The sequence below is a fragment of the Siphateles boraxobius genome, unplaced genomic scaffold (genome assembly GCF_051911475.1).
Source record: "Siphateles boraxobius isolate OS27281-9 unplaced genomic scaffold, OSU_SipBor_1 24, whole genome shotgun sequence".
NCBI classification, from domain to species: domain Eukaryota; kingdom Metazoa; phylum Chordata; class Actinopteri; order Cypriniformes; family Leuciscidae; genus Siphateles; species Siphateles boraxobius.
This window is the reverse complement of record NW_027508855.1, coordinates 2703555-2724663: the sequence shown is the minus strand read 5'-3', so window position 1 is coordinate 2724663 and position 21109 is coordinate 2703555. Positions and strand designations below refer to the sequence as shown.

The window sequence follows — 21109 nt, the reverse complement described above, 5'->3', positions numbered from 1 at the left end:
CAGGTGACGGTGATGAAGATGATGAGGGTGATGAGGCGCAGGTGATGATGACAGGGGATGCTGGGAAGTGTAGTGAAGACACAGACGAAGAAGGCGGTGAATGTGACATAACTCCCTCCTCCCGCTAGGCGCGACCCACGCCATACAGGACAGAACACGGGAGGGAGGGTGGGCATCCTGGAGTCCGTGATGGGAAGGAGGACCGGGTGCAGCAGGAGGGACTCCAGGTGGCCATGGCGGAGTAGACTGGACAGGGGGCCATGGTGGAGTAGGAGACCACCCCTCAGGCGGTCCTGGCGGAGACGACCCCTCGAGCGGCCAGGGCGGAGCAGGACGTGCAGGCAGCCAGGGCGGAGCAGGACCATTCGGGCGGCCGTTGCGGTGAGGACCCTTTGGGTGACCGTGGGCTCTTGTGCGCCCACGGCGAGGGCCTACTGCCCCCCCAAAAAACAATACTTGGGGTGAGTGACAGCCTCTGGACACGACGGACTCAGCGGTGACGAGGACTCTGGTCTGGTCGGAACCAGCGGTGTTGAAGCCTCTGGATTGGTCGGAACCAGCGGTGAAGGAGTCTCTGGGCTGCACGGCTTCAGCGGCGAGGGCTCTGGGCTGCACGGCGTCAGCGGCGAGGGCTCTGGGCTGCACGGCGTCAGCGGCGAGGGCTCTGGGCTGCACGGCGTCAGCGGCGAGGGCTCTGGGCTGCACGGCGTCAGCGGCGAGGGCTCTGGGCTGCACGGCGTCAGCGGTGAAGAAAGCTCTGGGCTGGACGGGATCAGCGGTGAAGAAGGCTTTGTGCTGGACGGGACCAGCGGTGAAGGCTCTGTGCTGGACTGTACCAGCGGTGAAGGGTCTGTGCTGGACGGGACCAGCTGTGAGGGCTCTCGCGGGCCGGCGACTGAATTCCGGATGTTGACGGGTGGCGTGGTGAAGACGGCTGGTGTGTGATTGAGTGGTGATGTTATCCTCAGCCTCACCAACGGTGAAGGCTGACCCACTCAACCACAACACGTGATCGAGCTAACTGGCGAAGGTTCCCGGTCAACCTGCTGCTGGGGCTTGCTGTTGCAGATGACTGTCCAAGCCCAACCAAAAGACAGATTTAAAGACATCATCTGGCCAGCTTACCTCAGCAGAGAGTTCCAGGAATTCGGCGACGTAATCCTCTATAGACAGACCATCTTGGACAATGGTGAGTAGAGAGTGAGCTGGGTTAACCGGGGTGAGAAGAATTCCCATGCTGACTCTTTGTTTGGCTGGTTATTCTGTAATGTCCGCGGGTGGATGAAGAAGATGACGGTAGGCGAAGATACAAAATAGCAAAGGCTTTATTCCAAATAGTAAAGATCCAAATCAACAGAACAGTGTGCTAGTGCACAAACAATAACCAGCAATGAACAGCATGAGAGGGGAACTTAAATACACAGATAAAGACAAGGACAACAGGTGACGGTGATGATGAGGGTGATGAGGCGCAGGTGCAGGTGATGATGACAGGGGATGCAGACGAAGACGAAGAAGGCGGTGAATGTGACAATAATCAAGGTATTAATCAATATTTTTCCCTCTTAACATCACGAGTTGAATGACTTCTCTAGGCTTATGAGATTTTACTTTGTTATACAGGTCCTTTTCAAAAAATTAGCATATTGTGATTAAGTTCATTATTTTCCATAATGTAATGATATAAATTAAACTTTCATATATTTTAGATTCATTGCACACCAACTGAAATATTTCAGGTCTTTTTTTGTTTTAATACTGATGATTTTGGCATACAGCTCATGAAAACCCAAAATTCCTATCTCAAAAAATTAGCATATCATGAAAAGGGTCTCTAAACGAGCTATTAACCTAATCATCTTAATCAACTAATTAACTCTAAACACCTGCAAAAGATTCCTGAGGCTTTTAAAAACTCCCAGCCTCAAGCAAGAGGGTAAGACACAGAAATAAATTTCTGAACAAATAGGCTGTTCCCAGAGTGCTGTATCAAGGCACCTCAGTGGGAAGTCTGTGGGAAGGAAAAAGTGTGGCAAAAAAACGCTGCCCAACGAGAAGAGGTGACCGGACCCTGAGGAAGATTGTGGAGAAGGACCGATTCCAGACCTTGGGGGACCTGTGGAAGCAGTGGACTGAGTCTGGAGTAGAAACATCCAGAGCCACCGTGCAAAGGCGTGTGCAGGAAATGGGCTACAGGTGCCGCAATCCCCAGGTCAAGCCACTTTTGAACCAGAAACAGCGGCAGAAGCGCCTGACCTGGGTTACAGAGAAGCAGCACTGGACTGTTGCTCAGCGGTCCAAAGTACTTTTTTCGGATGAAAGCAAATTTTGCAAGTCATTCGGAAATCAAGGTGCCAGAGTCTGGAGGAAGACTGGGGAGAAGGAAATGCCAAAATGCCTGAAGTCCAGTGTCAAGTACCCACAGTGATGGTCTGGGGTGCCATGTCAGCTGCTGGTGTTGGTCCACTGTGTTTCATCAAGGGCAGGGTCAATGCAGCTAGCTATCAGGAGATTTTGGAGCACTTCATGCTTCCATCTGCTAAAAAGCTTTATGGAGATGAAGATTTCATTTTTCAGCACGACCTGGCACCTGCTCACAGTGCCAAAACCACTGGTAAATGGTTTACTGACCATGGTATTACTGTGCTCAATTGGCCCGCCAACTCTCCTGACCTGAACCCCATCAAGAATCTGTGGGATATTGTGAAGAGAAAGTTGAGAGACGCAAGACCCAACACTCTGGATGAGCTTAAGGCCGCTATCGAAGCATCCTGGGCCTCCATAACACCTCAGCAGTGCCACAGGCTGATTGCCTCCATGCCACGCTGCATTGAAGCAGTCATTTATGCAAAAGGATTCCCGACCAAGTATTGAGTGCATAACTGAACACTTTGTTTGTATTAAAAACACTTCTTTTATTGGTCGGATGAAATATGCTAATTTTTTTAGATAGGAATTTGGGGTTTTCATGAGCTGTATGCCAAAATCATCAGTATTAAAACAATAAAAGACCTGAAATATTTCAGTTGATGTGCAATGAATCTAAAATATATGAAAGTTTAATTTTTATCATTACATTATGGAAAATAATGAACTTTATCACAATATGCTCATTTTTTGAGAAGGACCTGTAGAAGTTACCAGTGATTACTGAAATGTTTTTTTCATGTATTCTCTAATGTCTGTGTTTGATATATGAATGCAGTACCCTAAGTGCTTGCTCATTTAGCCCAGCTACCAGAAATGAAATATGGACTCGTTTTGTGTTTGAGAAAGGTCTCCAAGAAGTCTATAATTTAAGAGACCATTTCTCAGTTAAAGCCTTACTTTCCATTTAGACTAAAGTGTCCTCTCCTTGAGAGAAAGAACGTATTATCTTGATGTTTTGAGAGGAAGATTACTATGCTTAGTTTTTCTTTGCCAAGAATAATCATTAAACCTCATTCAACCATTCAAGCTTAGACCTTTGTGAAGGTATAATTGCTGTGATCTTTGTAACTGTAAGCGGGGCGGGGGGACGGGGTAATAACATATTTTAATTGACATATTTTGTGACATATAATATGACAAAATATGCAATTGTCCTGTTACAAGTAATCCTTTTTGTGTGTAGAAAACCTTTTACAAAATTGTAATCAACCACACTCGTTACTGGTTTATTAAGAAAGTGGTTTATAAAGAAAAAACACCACAATTGTTATTGTAACCGATTTATTAAGAAAGTGGATTATAAAGAAAAACCTAACACACTTAATATTTTAAGCATGTATTATAAAGCATGCTGGTAGAATAGAGAGGAAGAAACGTATTAGAAAGAGCTTTGCTGGAGAAGAAGAAAAATGCAAGCATTATCATCGGATGTGTTGTGGACAAGGCGCAAGATGTAACAAAAGAAAAGTCAGAAGAAGGAGAACAAAGAGGCGAAAGGCTTTATATAGACGTCTGAAAGGAATTCCCAGAACTCATGACACCTCAAGACTTTGGATTAGATAATTGTCTGTAAGAGACTTATAAATTATGAGGGGAATTTTTAATACTGATTATCTTAAGGATTAGGATCTGATTGATTGTCTGTAAAAGACTAGGTAATAATATGGGGATTTCCACAGATGACGACCTCAAGAATTCAAATGGTCTAAAAAAAGGTTAAAGAAGATGATGAAGGCAGATGCTGATTCTTTGGAACGGCTTCTCCGGTGTTAGATGCCATGCCATTGATGCCTCTGACAGACAACGCTTGTAAACGATTTGCTTTTGATGTTGTTTTGTCTTTTTTAAATATATAGTACTTTATATGTAAACTAGTTAACCTGTAAATAATAAAACTATATGTGAAAGTGATGGCTGCCCATACTTGGAATTTGACCTCTGCATTTAACCCATCCAAGTAAGTGCACACACATTAGGAGCAATGTAGTGAGTAGTGAACACACACACCCTGGAGTGGCGCCCGGGAAGCGATTGGGGGTTAGGTGCCTTGCTCAAGGACACCTCAGTCATATTCCTGCCGGTACTGGAATCGAACCAGCAACCTTTGGGTCACCAGTCCAACTCTGTTACCATTAGGCCATGACTGCCCCAATGTATAATATGTATATGTAATTGACACTAAGAATCTCACCTGCCAAAAAGTCTTTGATTTTTTAAAAAGTGAGCTGAACAGACCATGAAGTGACCATGGATTGTAAGTATGAAAATCCAGATGCTTATTTTAGGACAGATTTGACTTATATCTAACCTGAGAATAATGAAAATAAGGTAAAAGTTGTCTAGAAAAACGTACCGTAAAACACTAGTCAATATCATATTGATATTACCATCAGGACATCTGAATTGTTTTAGGTTGGTCTCAGAATGTCTTTAAGCCCATCTCAGATTGGTTTCATTATTCCTTTAATATTCTTACACTCTCTCAGAAAAAATTAAATCTTAGCGGGTTAGCACTCTGTCCTTAAGAGAGGAGACTCCTTCCATCTCGCTTCCCCTCATATGACCTCTTGCATCTTTTATATAACCTCAATATACAAAAAGAATACAAAAATGTATTCACAATTTGCTGTTCCTGCCTTACATGCATTTGTTTTTAAACTATTATCCTCACAACCTCTTAAAAGCATAAGCAATTGCATTAGTCAATGTATAGTCTTTGTTCAGTGCTGATGCACGTGTGAGATTTTCAGAGAATGACTGTGTTTACACCCTGGAACAAAAGGCCCCTCTTTATCAGCACACTTAAATCATTAAAAGAGCAGCAGGAAGACGAACACATATGAGAGAAGTGTATCCACTTCAGCTCAATGTGTTCCTGACACGCATATTCCACTGGCAGCTCAGGTACCTTTTTCTGTTTTGAAAAATTGTACTGTTTTTTTTAACTTTGATTATTCATCCATGTGAATAACGGCCAATGTTAAATCATTAACTGTAAAAATGTGTAAGCATGGGAAAAAAAGTTTCATGTTATGGAGGGGTGGAATTTACAGAATTTGCTTGATTAGCATTATCACGGTCATGTTAAACACGTGGTTATTATTTTATTTTATTTTATTTTATGGGAAAAGTAAACTGTTTTAATGATTAGCTCAAAAATAAATTGTGGTCACTCCATGGTCACTTTGGTGTTATCTCAAGGCCACTGGGGTCTGTTTATTTAACATTGTTGAGGACAAAATACCACATGAAAAAAAAGGTTATTAAATCTGTTATTTTACATATGAGACAAAATACAACCAATCTCCATTGTATTATTTTCTTTGTATTTATAACATTTCCAGTTTTTTAACCTGTGACTTTTGAAATTGACAATGAGTCAGCTTAAGCAATAAACCAAGTGTGCAGAATGCGGTGAGATGATTTACCTTGCCATTCTTGACATTTGCTGTACTTAATATAAAGTTGTGATTGTCATCAATATAAAATTCTTGGTTGACTGGCAATAGATAGCCAGTCAACAATACAATAGTCAACTATTGCCAACAAGGTAAACATCCATTCCAAAGCATTTTAAAGGTGTTTAATCAAAGCCTATCAACCAAGAAGCAAACACTATTTTGATTATTTTTAGCTAACAAACATGTTCTCGGATGACCAAGTATAAAGGGAAGTGCAGAGGAGATGAGCTGTAACCACATTTTCTGTTTATGAATATCAGAGGTTAAATTGTGATTTTTAAAGCAAAATGACTGCTTTTGACTCAACACTTTTTTTGTCCAGGAATTTGAGGTGTGTTTGACTTTTCATCATTTCAAGTTCTTCAATCTCCGTCATTACTTCATTTGCAGTGCTAATGGATGCCATGGAGCTGATAGAGTAAGTAATGTTTTATGGCTCGTGTCCTTTCACAGACACACATTTACAGATCCTGTACAGCTTTTGACTTTGTGCCTTCTGGTTTGATAAGCGTGCACATGGATGGACACGTCCCACTTTATGGCTACTTCAGATTTCTGAGTGTACTAAAATACAGTGAAGTACCTCTGCAGAGGGTATATTGGCTTGTTTATGGTAGTGCACTGGATCTCATTGGCTGCTTGTGTATAGAACTTATCAGAGGGCAGAAACTCATTCCTTAACCTGTTCTTATGTTCATTAAGGAAGTTTACCTTCAATATCAAGGAGGGAATAGACAATCCAGCCATGGTGACTGCAGATGAAACAGGTTAATGAGTTCTTGTTTTAGGTATTATTAGTGCCTTTTTGTGTGTGGATAGACTGGATACTTTGAGATTTAGAAGAATTACATTTATTTTATTGTGTTATTTATTTATTTTTGTTCATTGCTTTTTACTGATACCACGACAGGTTTCAGATGTCTATTCTATACCAGGGTTTCCCAAACTAGATGGAAAGCGAAAAAAAAGAAAAAAGAAATATTTGTAAAATTAAAATAAAGCATCTACTAAAAATATTAAGTATTTAATTTGTTTACCTGTATGTCATATGACCATTAACCAACGTCAGATAACTACAAACATTCAACTGTGTTGTTATTGAAATATTGACTTAAAATCTCATTGTGGTCTTCAAATAAATATTTTAGATCAAAGAGGTTTGGCTAGCAAAAAAGTTTGGGAATCCCAGCTCTACACTATAATTATATTTTATAAACAAATACAGCACAGAATAATAGAAATATAAAACGCTGCTAAAATTTGTTACCATAGTTTATAGTATACCGTAAAGTGTACAGATTGTTCCTTTAACTCCAGTCTTTGCTGACAGAACATGTGTCAAATCCCACACCACGTGTGTGCGTGCTGAGGAGGGAAGAAGGAGAAACCTTTGGCTTCCGTCTGCGTGTGGAAAGAGGGCGGCATGGTCATATAATCAGGCAGCTGATTTCATTGGGTGTGGCAGAGCGGAGTGGGCTCAGGGATGGGGACCACCTGCTTGAAGTCAATGAGATGTTTGTTGACAACATGGAACACATGGAGGTGAGAAGTCTTGATCTTTGTTTTGCAATTATTGTATGTTTTTTTGCTGTACTAGCTATGAACATATGGTTTTTGTGGTAGGCTTTGTAACAGATTAGTTTATTATGTTTGTCCCATTTTCTTAGGTGGCCCGAAGGATTCAGGTGAGTGGATCACAGTTCTGCTTCCTGGTGTTAGATGAAAAGGCCTACGACCAGGCTGTTTCTGAAGGCCGTGACCTTAAAGAGTTGGCTAAAGCAAGCCGCGGAGAAGGATGGAGGCCTCCTCGTCTCTGCCACATCAAGAAGGATGCACCTGGCCTGGGCCTCAACATACTGCCTGTGGAAGGTAAGAACCGCAGTATCTCACATTAAAAAATAAAATACAAATTCGGTGATGCTGTTTGTTACGTCCTTTTTAAAAGAAGTGAGATTAAAGGTCAAGTGTGTGTTTTCTGGTTTATCTGTGATGTAGGTGAGAAAGGCAAATTCGCAGTAAGCCCAGTGAAAGGAGGTGCCGCAGAGAGGGCAGGAGTGAAGAAAGGTGACCGGCTGATCTGGATGGATGGTGCCATGGCCTGTGAACTCACACACTCTGCTATCAGCAGAATGGTAAGCAAGGACTTGCTTTAGATACACTGTAAAGAAATATACTGTTAAATTTATGGTTAAAAAAACAGCTGCTGTGGTTACCAGATTGTGTGGTTAACATCACAACATTTATTTACATCAAGGGGTGCATGCATTTTTGGTTAAAGGGTTAGTTCACCCAAAAATGAAAATTAAGTCATTAATTACTCACCCCCATGCTGTACCAACCCCGTAAGACCTTCGTTCATCTTCGGAACACAAATGAAGATATTTTTGATTAAATCTGAGAGGTGGATCACTGCTACATAGGCTGCCAGAGGGAATGAAACTTGACAGCCCAGAAAGTCATTAAAGAACATGTTTAAATATTCCATGTGCCTACAGTGGCTCAACTATAAGTTTATCAAGCGACGAGACTACTTTTTTCCCGAAAAAAACCCCATAAATAACGACTTTATTCGACTATTCCTTTTCTTCCTTGTGGGCCTGAGACGAGAGTTCAAGAGATTTCCACGACGCATGCGCGAGAACTGAGAAGAGGACGTTCTTCTTCTAATACTTCTTGTTCAGTTCTCGCGCATGCGTCGTGGAAATCTCTTGAACTCTCGTCTCAGGCCCACAAGGAATGAAAAGGAGTAGTCGAATAAAGTCGTTATTTATGTTTTTTTTTTCGGAAAAAAGTATTCTCGTCGCTTAATTAATGACTTAATTTTCATTTTTGGGTGAACTAACCCTTTAAGATCTTGTATTGACAATACAAGAGTCAAGCACTCTGTAAAGTCTACTCCAGCACATCCCAAAGACGTTCAATGAATTTAAGGTCAGGGCTCAGAGGTGCCAATTCATGTGTGAAAATGATTATTCATGCTCCCTCTCAACCATTCCTTCACAATTTGAGGCTGATGCCTGGAATATGGCCATGATACGTCTTCCTACATGGTTGTTTAAGAAATGAAAAGTTACATACTAGCATATAACATGCTAGAAACAATAATCACTGCAATTATAATCCAATCATAATATCTTACGCATTTGTCTATTTATACTCCTGTGTTGTGCACATTCAATACACCCACGCCTGACAGAATAACGGACCAAAACAATGAAATTACCAGTAGTTCAGCTGCTATGCCTGGAACAGAAGCAGCAGTGCCTCGAGGACCACACCCGGATTTCTCCATCTGTCGAGCCAAACCCATTTCCCAATCACTCCTCTAGTCCTTATGCATTTTTTTTCACTAGTTTGAACAAAGTCAAAGCTTCGCAAAGCTTTGCATCCTGGGTTTTGGTCCTCATGGAACGCTCACTAAGTTTGTGGAGTGGGTACTTGTGAACTAGGGGTCCCTGCACATTATCTGCCCTGTTGAAGAGGCCGTGGGCTTGAGCCTGCCACGATGCACAAGCCACAGCCTGAAAGGAGGACAGAGCCAACCGTCGCCCCGGAGCCCAAGCTTTGCAAAACATCTGACCAGGTGCGTGAGCCGGCTACATCGTCCAACCCTGTGGGGTTGCTTGTGGAGTTCGAGGGCATGGAGGAAATCCCCACCCACAGCCAACGTGGATGTGTTGTGCCTGTCCTCTAGGAATTATTTTGAAATGGAAGTGGGAGTTTACCTGTTTCTCCCAGCCCTGCTACTCCCACCCAGCTTAAAGTATCCTGTGTTGCCATAATTCCTGCCCAGCCTCCCTCTCCTACCTCCTCTTCCAAAATCAGCTAGTTCCTCAGCTCCGCCTCCGCTGGTTCACTTCAGCCCCTAGGTTCCTCCTCTGAAACCACTCCACTGTGTGGATTCGCCTCGATTCTTCAGTTCTCCAGTGTTTCCCAGGCAATTGGATCCCCCGGCTCTGCCTCCAGCCGCTGATTCCGTCACTCCACCTCGGTCCGTCGACCATTCAGCTCTTCCTTGACTTCTCCTTCCCTCCTGGCTCCACCTCAGACACGCCTCGCTGTGGCTCTGCCTCGGCCTCCAGGACTATCGGTGTCGCCCGGTTCCAACTGCTCTCATCTGCACCCAGGGCTCCACATTCATCAGCATTGTCTCCGTCGGTCATCCCCTGGTATCAACACCCAAAAACTCCACCATGCCTTCTCCCTCCATCGACTCCGTCATGGGTTTTCATCCTGGCTGTGCTCTGTGTCCCCGCCTGGCTCCTCCTGCTCCTGGCTTCTCCCAGATTTCTCCCACAGTCATCGCCACCCTGGTCTCTCCCCTCGCTAGTGCCTCTCGGTTCCTGCCTTTTGCTTGCTCCATGTTCTCCTTCAGAGCCCCCCCCCCCCCCCCTCCTCAGTTAGACTGTAACGGTGTGAGGAGTGCACTGTAACATGTATGTTGTTTCAGTTTCATTTTCACTCTGTTTTCTCTGTTTCCATTCTCCTTAGTTCCCTTGTTGGTTAATTGGTTTCTATAATGCCTAATTCCACACACATGTTCTGTTTCTCTTTTGATTACATTCTCTGTGTATATAAGCCCTGAATTTCCCCAGTTTGTCCGTTATCGTCTATAGTTTGTGTTATATTCTCTATTCCTGATAATCTCTAGTAAGGTTTTTGGAAATTTTTATGAAAGACTATTCTATTTATACTCCTGTGACGTGCGCATTCAATACACTCATGCGTGACAATGTAAAAATTTGCTTTTTACCTTACAATGTACTAATAGCCACAATAAGAAAACAGACGATAAAACAGAAAGCCACATGATGAATTAGAATTCATTGAAAGTGGCCTTTCCATAAAACATGACCCATTCTTGCACATTGTACAGTGTACAGGGTCAAACAAACAAAGACACTAAAATAATGCAACAAACATTATCTAAATACAAGAAAATGTAACACAAAACCCCATAATATATTACTTATTACAAAAATAAGAAGAAACTAAATATTATTATCATGTGACTATTTTTCACTGAAAATTATATGGCAGTTCATAGTTCCTACTTACAAAATGTTTACAGTAAAAATACATGTAATGCAATGTTAAACCATTTAAAAAAAATCACTATATATAGCAACTGACAGTTACAATATTTTTTCTTACAATTTTTTATTTTTTTCCTTACATTTTTACAATGTACAAAGCTCTTCTGAGCTTCTTTGCTGTGTCAAACTAATTAGCAGCATGTAGACCTTTTGTCACTCGCATGTTGGTTATGGTGATGATATTTCCAGGTGAAGAAGTGCAGTGATCACATGACAGTGTTGGTGATTGACAGTGACAGTGAGAAGAGTTATGCCTGTAGGAAAATGCCCATTCTCCCAGCCCTGGCTGACGCAGAGAGCATGCCGTATCGGCCCCATAGACTGCATTTGGTGTTGGGGCCGGAAGGGTATGGCTTCCTGCTCAGGCAGGAGAAGGCTGGAGCAGGACGAACTGGTGAGAGGCAAACACACACTTTGACATGTACTAATTTATCTGCAATCTATTTGTACAGCTACACAAATGGAATGCTGTCTAGATATTTATGTTTGGTTTATACAGTCCACATGGTGAGAGAGGTGGATAATGGCAGCCCTGCTGAACTGGGAGGTGTTAAAGAAGGTGAGATGCTTCTTGAAGTGAATGGAGAATCCACAGACTCACTGAGTCATGATGAAGTTGTCAGCAAAATCAGACAGAGTGGGCAGCAGGTCACTCTCACAACTATGCCACCTCAGGGCCATGACTTCTACACTAAGGTGAATATACAAAGTATATTAATATGGGGGTGATTCTTCAATTATGGGCACTTTTGACTTCTTAAAAAAAAACAAGTTTCTTCTAATTACATTTATCAAATGTTTAAAAAAGTCTCAGAAATAAAGTTCTGATTATGGCCTTGATCAACCAAAGTGATAGTGTGTGGTTCTATGTGGATATTTGATATTGTGTGTGGTGGTAATTTGGACCATTTGTGGTGCTTTTTGGAGAAACAAGCCTCGATTTTTAAAAACAACTAGTTAACAATCAACTAACTTTAAACTACACTTTGAAAATAAAAGAAATTCAGAAATTTTAACCCATTTGGTAATGAAAATTTAAAGCAAAACAATTTACTCTTAAGATAATTATGAAAAAAGAAGAAAAAAAAGAAGAAAAAAAGTTATATATATATATATATATATATATATATAAACTCAATTAGCTAAATGCTAATTAAAACGTGATGCTTTGTATGATGATGATGACAGCATAACAATTCTTTGTTATAAAATTATCAAAAATAAATATTGATGAAAGGAAATATTTATTAAAGATATATAAGATGTTGATTTTTTAAGTTCAGTTGATTTAAACGTTTGACACTTAAAAATGAAGAAAAGTGAAGAAACAATAAAAACATTCAAAGGTAACAAATCTACAACTGAACCAAACTGGTATTTATTATCTTTCTTTATGTTCACCTAATTGCAGAATCACCCATAGGCAGATTGACAAATCAATAATTCGTCAAAAAAGAAAAAAATCATTATTATTGTAAAACACATTTTTAAAGATAGATCGTCTTTTTTTCTTATGCCCGTTTGTCTACTTGTCTGTTAAACGTCATGAATCACTCTTTCTTAGCTGGGCCTCTCCCCCTTACTGTTCTGTGTGGATTTTACTGGTATCCCGGAGAAAAAGGAAATCCCAATGACGTTGAATCCTGCAGTTCCCCCTGTTGAGCCTGAGGAGCATGTGCAGATTGATCCTAATGTTAGACGCTGTATAGTGCAGAGGGGCTCGGCTGGTTTTGGATTTCATTTGGGTTGCGTCCAACAGAAACCTGGAACTTTCATCAGCCAGGTACAATGAAGCCCATTCACTGACAAATCAGCCTTTAGACGATACTGACTTCAGATGTTAGAGCTGCATAGAAATGAACCTTTGTTCTGGATCTGTGGGAACTCTTCACAAAAGTATACTCTTGGAAAATCAGCCCTAGTCTACATTCATGGGAGTCTTCATTTTTTAGAAATGATAGAATTACAAAAACATTACAGTTTACAAAAGATCAGTGATACAACTCAGTTACATGCTCTGACATATACTACAAGTAAAATATATAATTTCAAGTAAATATGACGGTGTATTACTTAAAATTTCCAACATTTTTTAGATATCAGTGGGAGGCCCAGGAGAGGGTTCAGGTCTGCTTCAGGGTGATATGGTGGTGGAGGTGAATGGACAGAATGTGGAGAAAGAGTCTGTGGAGGATGTGAGCTTACATGTGGAGAGAGGAGGAGACACTCTTTCTTTACTAGTAGTAGATCAGAAAGGTTATGACTGGCTGAAGAAGAATGGGAAGCCAATCACTGTGAACAAACTAGCAACAATCTCTGAGGTATGCATGTATTGTTGTGCTTTCTCGTGTTTGGTTTATCAGTGTAGGCATGAAGAGAAGCACACAACAAGCAAAATGACTCATGCTAAACGTAAACAAGTAGTAAACTAATCATTGCCTAATGACGTAGCCACATTCGATTGGCTAATACAAATCTAATTATGAATACATGAAATAACTGTAACCCAATACATATATTGATCAGTTGCATGATTGTACCACACACACACACTTATAATAAGCAAAAACATCAACTTCATTAACTTTATTTATATTTGTCCATGTACCATTTGTTACAGGTGGAGGAAAGAGTTTTGAGTGCTACTGAACCGCCAACACTGAAGACTGATGACTTTGATGATGATGACCGGACTTAGTTCATAGTTATAGTTGGGATGGCCATAAAACAGTCCTGATAATGTCAATGAGATTAGTACTTTGAGAATGATCTTTAAATAGAGTTTCACTGGTTTGCTAATTTCTCTGAACTATATTTGCACTTCAACAACTCAAAACGTGTGCATGCTCCCAATTCTGCATAATCATCCAGAGTGCTGTAAAGGTTAAGATTGGTGGTCTGGAAGTAAAAATCCAGTATGCATTGCAGGAAGACATTAACATTGTTAATTTCTGTGTTTCTGAGAAGTATTATCTATTATATCAGTATTTTAACATGTGCTCACTATGTTTTGCCAGGTTGTGACTTATGAATCTGCCATGTTTGCATTGCGTCATTTTCACCCTGAATAAATTATCATTTAAATGGGGTCAAATGTCATTTTCTTTTCCCCCAAAATTAAAATGTTAAATAAATTAAGATAAACAAATGAAAAACAATAAATGTAGGCTAAATAAATGTCTCAAGGAATGATTCAGGAAATAAATTGTGTGTTTTTGTTGTACTGACCTTGGCTACTACAACATTAATGAAATACATAACATAAATACAACATTAATAAATAATAAATAAATAAATAAATAATATCACACTATTTGCTTTTACAACACTGTACATGGAACATATCAAGATAATATACCCGTTTATGTAGTGCATTTGCAGTCACACTTAGTCGGCCGTTTTATGCCGCTCTTATTTATGTAAAAATATTTTAATCTGTGCACGGTATTAAATTTTTAGTCAGGTTTAACCATTTTTTATTTTTATTAACAGTATTTCTTTGTTCAACATGTAAGCTATTTAGGTGTATTTATTTATAGGCATGCTCTAAATTTCCGTCAGGCGTATAATCTTGCATCCTCGATTGAAGGGTCCTTCGCTGGAGGTGACATTCATTGAAGGGCCCCGGTTTGTGGAGAGAAGCGGCGAATAAATCTTCACAGTTCATAGAAATCATGGCCCAGGCGGTACAGAAACTCGTGGCTAAAGTGCCAACGTTGGTCGGCGGTAAGAATAATTACCTTTCACTTTAACTGTAGAAGATTTATTTCTTTGTAATGTTTGTTTCGAATTGAGTGCTTCTGGTTTCCGCAGCTATTAGAACAGGCCGCAAATGAGCAAATCATGAATTAGACCAATTAAACATAACGTTACTATATACACAACACGTGTGATAATACGCTGATGTTTTGTGCAAGCAGATGACAGATAATTGTGTTGGTAAATGTTTTGTGTTCTGTCTTGTCTAAAGCTGTTATTACATTCTTGAATGCCTAGTTCGTAAGTTACTTCTACAACAGCGTTATGCTGAAGTTGACAGTGGCAGAACAGTCGCCCAATGTCAGTGTGTGTCTATACATTTGTTGTTGTTCACTTGGCCTTTGCTTTGTGACATTTCTCTTTATAAATAGGAAAATGACTTTTATATTGTTAATGTTTGCCTTAATATTGATATTTTGCAGCTGCTGTGAGCTACTCCAAGCCCCGGCTAGCCACATTCTGGTATTACGCCCGTGTGGAGCTGGTTCCTCCCAGCCCTGCCGAGATCCCCAAGGCCATCAGCGGCTTCCAGGATCTCCTCAAGGGCTTCCAGTCAGGACGGCTCGGCCAGACCACAGTCAGGGTTAGTATGGTGACTTAGAATTCTGGGTTGAATGTATTTCAAGTTTAACAATTCCGTTTTAAATATATAATCACATGACAGCTGTCCCTCAGCCTGAGCAGATGCGTTTTGAAAAATACATTTAAGTAATTATTTTGTATTTTGCCGTTTTAATTACTTAAATGTATTTTTACTTGTATTTTTCAAAACACATCTGCTCAGGCTGAGGGACCGCTGTTTTGTGATTTATATTTTAAATATGTATTTATCTATTTATAAAAAAATGGGCACATTACATAGACACCATTAGGAAAGGCTTTGGAATTACATTGCAGCATGCATACATTTTAAGAAAAGTTGCTCTAAATCTGCTCCTTTAAACATTTTAAGTAAAACATTGAAGCCAATACACTTGTATGTGTGTATATATATATATATATATATATATATATATATATATATATATATATATATATACGCATATGTATGTGCGTGACCCGAGCTGGCAAAATGAGTCGCACATTTACAAAAATAAGATGTTAAATAAATTGTTGTTTTCACATTGTCTATAAAAAAACCCTCAAATTTATGAATGATTCGTGGGAATTAGACAAAAAATGACTTGACTATACTTGTTTGAAGTCGAGAGTCAGCAAAGTCAATTTTGAGAAAAATCGACTTCGTTTTCTGAAGGTTCCAAAACAAAATCAGCCAGCAAGCAACCATCCCTTAAAATCCCTGGTACATCAAATTTGGCACACACCAAGTCAAAACCAAATGTTTCCTATATATCTATAGGAAAAATATATATTAAACTTTTTTTTTTTCCCAATGATACCACAATTGTTTGATTAACATTAATGACACATACAGCCTATATTAATACCAACTGTTCTGCACGGATCTAAAATAATGTTACACAGATGTTTTCCCCCAGTAGTTTACAAAACGTTCACATAAGACATAACAGATGTTTGCGAAAATACTCACCAAGACAGATATTTTGAAATACTGTAACATGAAATACTGTGTATGCGTGTATGGGGATTGTGCGCGTCTTTGTGCGCACACACCAGATCTGTCAGTCAGCGTGAGTATAATCGTTTTTCATGTACAAAAATAGGTGGCACTCTGAGAAAATGTACAAATAAAGATACTTTTAGATGTTTAATTGCTATTTAATGAACTATATTTTTTTTTATAAAAGCCTCAACATTGACATTTTTCACTTGTTTTGCCTGTAGCTTTAAATTTATCCCTTGCTCATTCCGACTCCTTTTGCCAGAATATATAAACTATGTGTGGCAGTGATGTTAATGGCACGAGCCCTCTAAATTTCAATTCCTATCTGCGTTCAACTATATACTTTATATTTTGTAATAAATGGAAGCTTGATTTAGCTATTGTACATTTCATTGTTACAGAGTGCCGGTAATATGTAGCTGTTCATTATAATTGTTTGGCAAACCAGATTATTCATAGTTCTATTTAATAGATTATTAATTATGTAATGTTTCTCATCACTTTTATTTCCTTTTTTTTGACACCACAGGATGCTCTGAGGAATGGGCTTGTTGCCACAGAAGTTCTGATGTGGTTCTACATTGGGGAGATCATTGGAAAGAGAGGCATTGTTGGCTATGATGTATAAATGTAGACTGTCCTGTTTGCTTGTTTTCGTTGCTAAGTTGTGTCTGTTCCCTTCTCTATCAGAATTCTTGGAATCCAGGAACTGAATAAATAAATATTATTAAAGAACAGCTTTCATGCTTATTTAATTCCAATGGGCTTTTAATTCCAATTTAGACAGTGGACCCAGGATAATGGTACAGTGAATTACAATATTGTTGAACTCTAGGATGTTTCCATCACAGTTTAGTAATTGCAGATTGCAAATTTAGTTGATGTTTTGACTTGTAGACTAATACAAGCTCAGCCCTTACAGAATACTCTTCACTACAGAACCACTGTCCTCCTATTTGTCCTCTCTTCTTGATTTAAATGAATGAAACTTTTATTGTGGGATGGATCTAGTGTTAACCACTGTGAGAGATTCCATCTATGGAATCCTATGTTAGGTGAGACAGGGCTACCAAGATTTTTTCACAAGAAAAAACATGCATGTGTATATATTATGTAGCGATTTAAATTTATCTTGGCATATACAAAAAAATAAAATCATGTAATAATTGACATCTCTTCACGCTCCTGTTTTTCTGATAGAATCCGCATAACATTTCCCAAGTATTTGTGGAACTCCTGTCGGACATATTCAGGCTCTTCCTCAAGGTTTGAGTGAATGAGAGGCAGCTTGTTTAACTGTGGGGCTACACAGAGGATAACAATATATATGTTTGTAAATGTCATGCACTCAACATTTTAAACAACAGCAATTTTTGAAGGAGTGTTCAGAAATTAAATGAGAATTTTAAATAAAAAAGCAAATAACAGCACACCATATGTGACCCTGGATCACAAAACCAGTCACAAGTATATTTGTGGCTAAAGCCAACAATACATTGTATGGGTCAAAATGAATGATTTTTTTTATTCCAAAAATCATTAGGATATTAAGTAAAGATTATGTTCCATGAAGATATCTTGTAAGTTTCCTACTGTACATATATAAAACATTTATTTTTCACAATCGCGAACATAAATGGACAACATTAAAGGTGATTTTCTCAAGGTTTTGATTTTTTTTGCACCCTCAGATTCCAGATTTTCAAATAGTTGTATCTCAGCCAAATATTGTCCTATCCTAACAAACCATACATCAATGGAAAGCTTATTTAATCAGATTTCAGGTGATGTATACATCTCAATTTCAAACAATTGACCCATGTGACTGTTTTTTTCTGGTCCAGGGTCACATATTAAGATCTACAGTAACATTAATTATAGCCAGGTTTACATCAGCCTCAAGATAGCTCATTTCTGCCATACTAATACTGTAAAGTGTATAAGTTACCTAATGGTGGATGGGTAGTGTCAGCTCCACTCCCTGGTTTATGATGTGCAATGAGCAGACACTGGGCCTCAAGCAGTCCCTGTGAGGAGATGATTGTCGAGTGCCAGGTCTCGATTTCCTTTAGATGACTGGGCACATCTGGGTTAAATACAATAACTACCCCATTGGAGTCTTTCATTAAAGCTGGCCAACATGATTCAAACCTGTGCACACACAATACTAAATGAATTCACTCAAGAAAGCAAATAATTGTTTGCCAACTTCAGTCTGGTTCAGGAAAGTGGCCTACATTTGGTCAACTTACTTGAAATCTCCCGAACAATCCCATAGTTCCACTTCACATGCTGAATTTTTGTTGCCATTAGATAAACTGTGTGATTCAAACTCAAGTATCCTAAAGACGGGAATTATTTGAGGATGTAACGTTAACAAAAACAAAACGTTAGGCCAGACAGCTTAAACATTTATATTTATTGCAACAAACTATTTAAAATCAACCCACCTTACGCCTTGTGTTGGGCTGTAATGACCAGCTCCAATTTGTTCCGTTGTGTCAGAGAGAAAATTGGCCAATGCTGTTTTTCCACACTGTCAACATGAAATATGAAAAATAGTGATCTACACTAAATAATTAAATATTATACATCGCATTCTACACACAACCAAATGGTTTACCTCGTTTGGTCCAATGAATAATACTTTCACCTTGACCATATTGACGTATTGAGAGAATAAAAAGACAAAGAAGAGATTTTTGACTAGAGACCTATTTTTCTAACCTAGCTAACGTTAGCGCGCTAGCTAATAAAGATAACAATTAGACATGAGTACTAAAAAAAGAAACGTAATACAAAACGTTTAGTCAACGTGTCAAATAAGTGCGATATTTCTCCCAGCTAGATGAAGAGCATGGAGAGTTAGCTCATCGTGAGCTAACATAAACAACTCGTTTCCAAGGCGATTATGCAGAAGGTAAAATAAATACGCGTCGCAGATTCGCTAACCTTCATATTCATTGAAAATAAATTCTTAATAAAAATAAATGAACGAATTACATACTTAATTGTTCAATTAAAAAAATATAGCCTGGCCAGAAGAAATAAGAATTGATTTAGCCAATTAGTTTTCAGGAAGTTTAACTTAAGGCAACCCCTGGCAAACAACCTTTTATCGACAATTAATACAAGATTATACAGGACTTTTGGACATAAATCATAGTTTATTGTATGAAATTACAACTTATACAACACATGTGACAGCTTGCCCCTGCTCCCGCATTTATGAAAAATACTTACACAAACCAAACTCTAACATCCAAACCAAAACACCCACACACTAGCGGCATCATTTATTCATATTAACGGAATTTACCCAAATTATTCAGAATTTTTCAGATTTCTATGTGAACCAGTTTTCGTTTTTGAAAACCAAAATGTGTAGCATGTGATCATATTACAGACTTGAATTCCATGTCCTAAACGTGATCCTAAAACGTGATTTCTATCGCCTAGTAACTAGTTAGTTGTTAAGTTGTATTTCCTCTTATAGCCACACGAGGACAGCACACATCTGTTGATATCATCTGATTCTGGCATGCTGCTTACAAATGAAGCAAACTGTCCAGCAGAGCAGGTTTCTGTCTTCAAAAAAGGTTTCTACAAAAACAACACGTACGCCCAAGTGAAATGAGGGTTAAAATCTAAATGGGGTAACACAAAGCTGTTAACATAATGTGCGGTATAGCTTTCAAAGGATGTTATAGAACCTTAACAAAAGTTTCAAAAAATAGTGAACCTCCCCCGATATATATGGGCTATGTAAAGTAAAATAAATAAAATAAAATCTAAAAAAAGATACTTTGAGTTACTTTGAAAAGCGTGTCAGAAATTGTTGCTGTAGTTTATACAAACACACAGAATGTTCATTTTAGCAGCACAAAAACGTCTTGTTAAGATAAATGTCATTTTATTATTACTGCCAATAGCCTACATGTCATTTGTGATTATATTTTTCTTACCAGTAAGTCAGATCATCCAGTTGTAGGAACGCCCACCACAACCAGCAAAACAGCGACCTTTGACCTCCAGCAATTGTTAAACATGTTAAACATCTATGAGTGACCACGTTATACTTTTATTAGAGCTGTGAATCTGGGAGTGTTAGAAAAAAGTTGTATCCTTCTGATCATTTTAGGTAGGTTTTTGGAGCAGACCATTTATTTTTGTTATGTTTTATGTTCCAGACTACAAAAAACCTTTGAATGACTGTATTATGGCAGGCGAAAAGAACTGTCTGTGTGTGTGTGTGTGTGTCTGTGTGTGTCTGTGTGTCTGTGTGTGTGTGTGTGTGTGTGTGTGTGTGTGTGTGTGTGTGTGTGTGTGTGTGTGTGTGTGTGTGTGTGTGTGTGTGTGTGTGTGTGTGTGTGTGTGTGTGTGTGTGTGTGTGTGTGGGCACTACAGCCGGTACAGCTTTCTACAATGCACATCCTCTGTGATTCATTTAAAACAGCATTTTCCTCAGTCTATGATTCAAAATCTCCACATTGTAATAATTGTCTAAAACTTGATCACATAATGTGAACATCAGATGAGCTTTGGTTATGTAGTGTCTTCATACTGTAAATATGTGTCTTGTGTTAAACTATGATGATCTTTTGTCCTTAGTAGACAATTTATTGTTAAATAGTTATAATTTATTTGTCCAAATGTGTGGTTTCAGCAGCAAAAGCACAAGACTGAGATAGTGACCATTATGACCACTGAGATTGTGACTGAGAACAAATGAACACAATTGTTTCATTAACATTATTAATTAATGAGAGACCAGTATG

General features: G+C 39.0%; 3 protein-coding genes across 3 annotated transcripts; 2 read left to right on the top strand and 1 right to left on the bottom strand.

The window, feature by feature from the left end:
• Nucleotides 1-6210: 6210 nt before the first annotated feature.
• nherf4b (NHERF family PDZ scaffold protein 4b) lies at nucleotides 6211-14031 on the top strand. The gene is made up of 10 exons (XM_077240540.1): nucleotides 6211-6309; nucleotides 6594-6658; nucleotides 7222-7433; nucleotides 7559-7760; nucleotides 7887-8023; nucleotides 11177-11381; nucleotides 11487-11683; nucleotides 12552-12770; nucleotides 13084-13308; nucleotides 13608-14031. The coding sequence occupies exons 1-10, from the start codon at nucleotides 6287-6289 to the stop codon at nucleotides 13683-13685; spliced, it is 1563 nt and encodes a 520-aa protein (XP_077096655.1). The 5' UTR covers nucleotides 6211-6286; the 3' UTR covers nucleotides 13686-14031.
• Nucleotides 14032-14562: 531 nt separating this feature from the next.
• Nucleotides 14563-17068, top strand: atp5l (ATP synthase, H+ transporting, mitochondrial F0 complex, subunit g). Its single transcript, XM_077240741.1, has 3 exons — nucleotides 14563-14713; nucleotides 15169-15329; nucleotides 16861-17068. The coding sequence occupies exons 1-3, from the start codon at nucleotides 14662-14664 to the stop codon at nucleotides 16957-16959; spliced, it is 312 nt and encodes a 103-aa protein (XP_077096856.1). The 5' UTR covers nucleotides 14563-14661; the 3' UTR covers nucleotides 16960-17068.
• A 13-nt stretch (nucleotides 17069-17081) lies between these two features.
• ift22 (intraflagellar transport 22 homolog (Chlamydomonas)) lies at nucleotides 17082-19238 on the bottom strand. The gene is made up of 5 exons (XM_077240740.1): nucleotides 18955-19238; nucleotides 18782-18867; nucleotides 18584-18673; nucleotides 18280-18482; nucleotides 17082-17635 (listed from the first exon to the last, which is right to left on the bottom strand). The coding sequence occupies exons 1-5, from the start codon at nucleotides 18991-18993 to the stop codon at nucleotides 17487-17489; spliced, it is 567 nt and encodes a 188-aa protein (XP_077096855.1). The 5' UTR covers nucleotides 18994-19238; the 3' UTR covers nucleotides 17082-17486.
• Between the last annotated feature and the right edge of the window lie 1871 nt (nucleotides 19239-21109).

What these genes read in the sequence shown, in the direction of transcription:
- nherf4b (XM_077240540.1), top strand. Translation starts at nt 6,287, where the DNA reads ATGGATGCCATGGAGCTGATAGA. An exon ending in ACTCTGCTATCAGCAGAATG is followed by an intron (nt 8,024 to 11,176) that starts GTAAGCAAGGAC and finishes TGATATTTCCAG; the next exon opens with GTGAAGAAGTGCAGTGATCA. An exon ending in AACTAGCAACAATCTCTGAG is followed by an intron (nt 13,309 to 13,607) that starts GTATGCATGTAT and finishes CATTTGTTACAG; the next exon opens with GTGGAGGAAAGAGTTTTGAG.
- atp5l (XM_077240741.1), top strand. Translation starts at nt 14,662, where the DNA reads ATGGCCCAGGCGGTACAGAAACTCGTGGCTAAAGTGCCAACGTTGGTC. An exon ending in AGTGCCAACGTTGGTCGGCG is followed by an intron (nt 14,714 to 15,168) that starts GTAAGAATAATT and finishes GATATTTTGCAG; the next exon opens with CTGCTGTGAGCTACTCCAAG. An exon ending in TCGGCCAGACCACAGTCAGG is followed by an intron (nt 15,330 to 16,860) that starts GTTAGTATGGTG and finishes TTGACACCACAG; the next exon opens with GATGCTCTGAGGAATGGGCT.
- ift22 (XM_077240740.1), bottom strand. Translation starts at nt 18,993, where the DNA reads ATGGTCAAGGTGAAAGTATTATTCATTGGACCAAACGAG. An exon ending in TATTCATTGGACCAAACGAG is followed by an intron (nt 18,868 to 18,954) that starts GTAAACCATTTG and finishes TCATGTTGACAG; the next exon opens with TGTGGAAAAACAGCATTGGC. An exon ending in AGCCCAACACAAGGCGTAAG is followed by an intron (nt 18,674 to 18,781) that starts GTGGGTTGATTT and finishes TCCCGTCTTTAG; the next exon opens with GATACTTGAGTTTGAATCAC.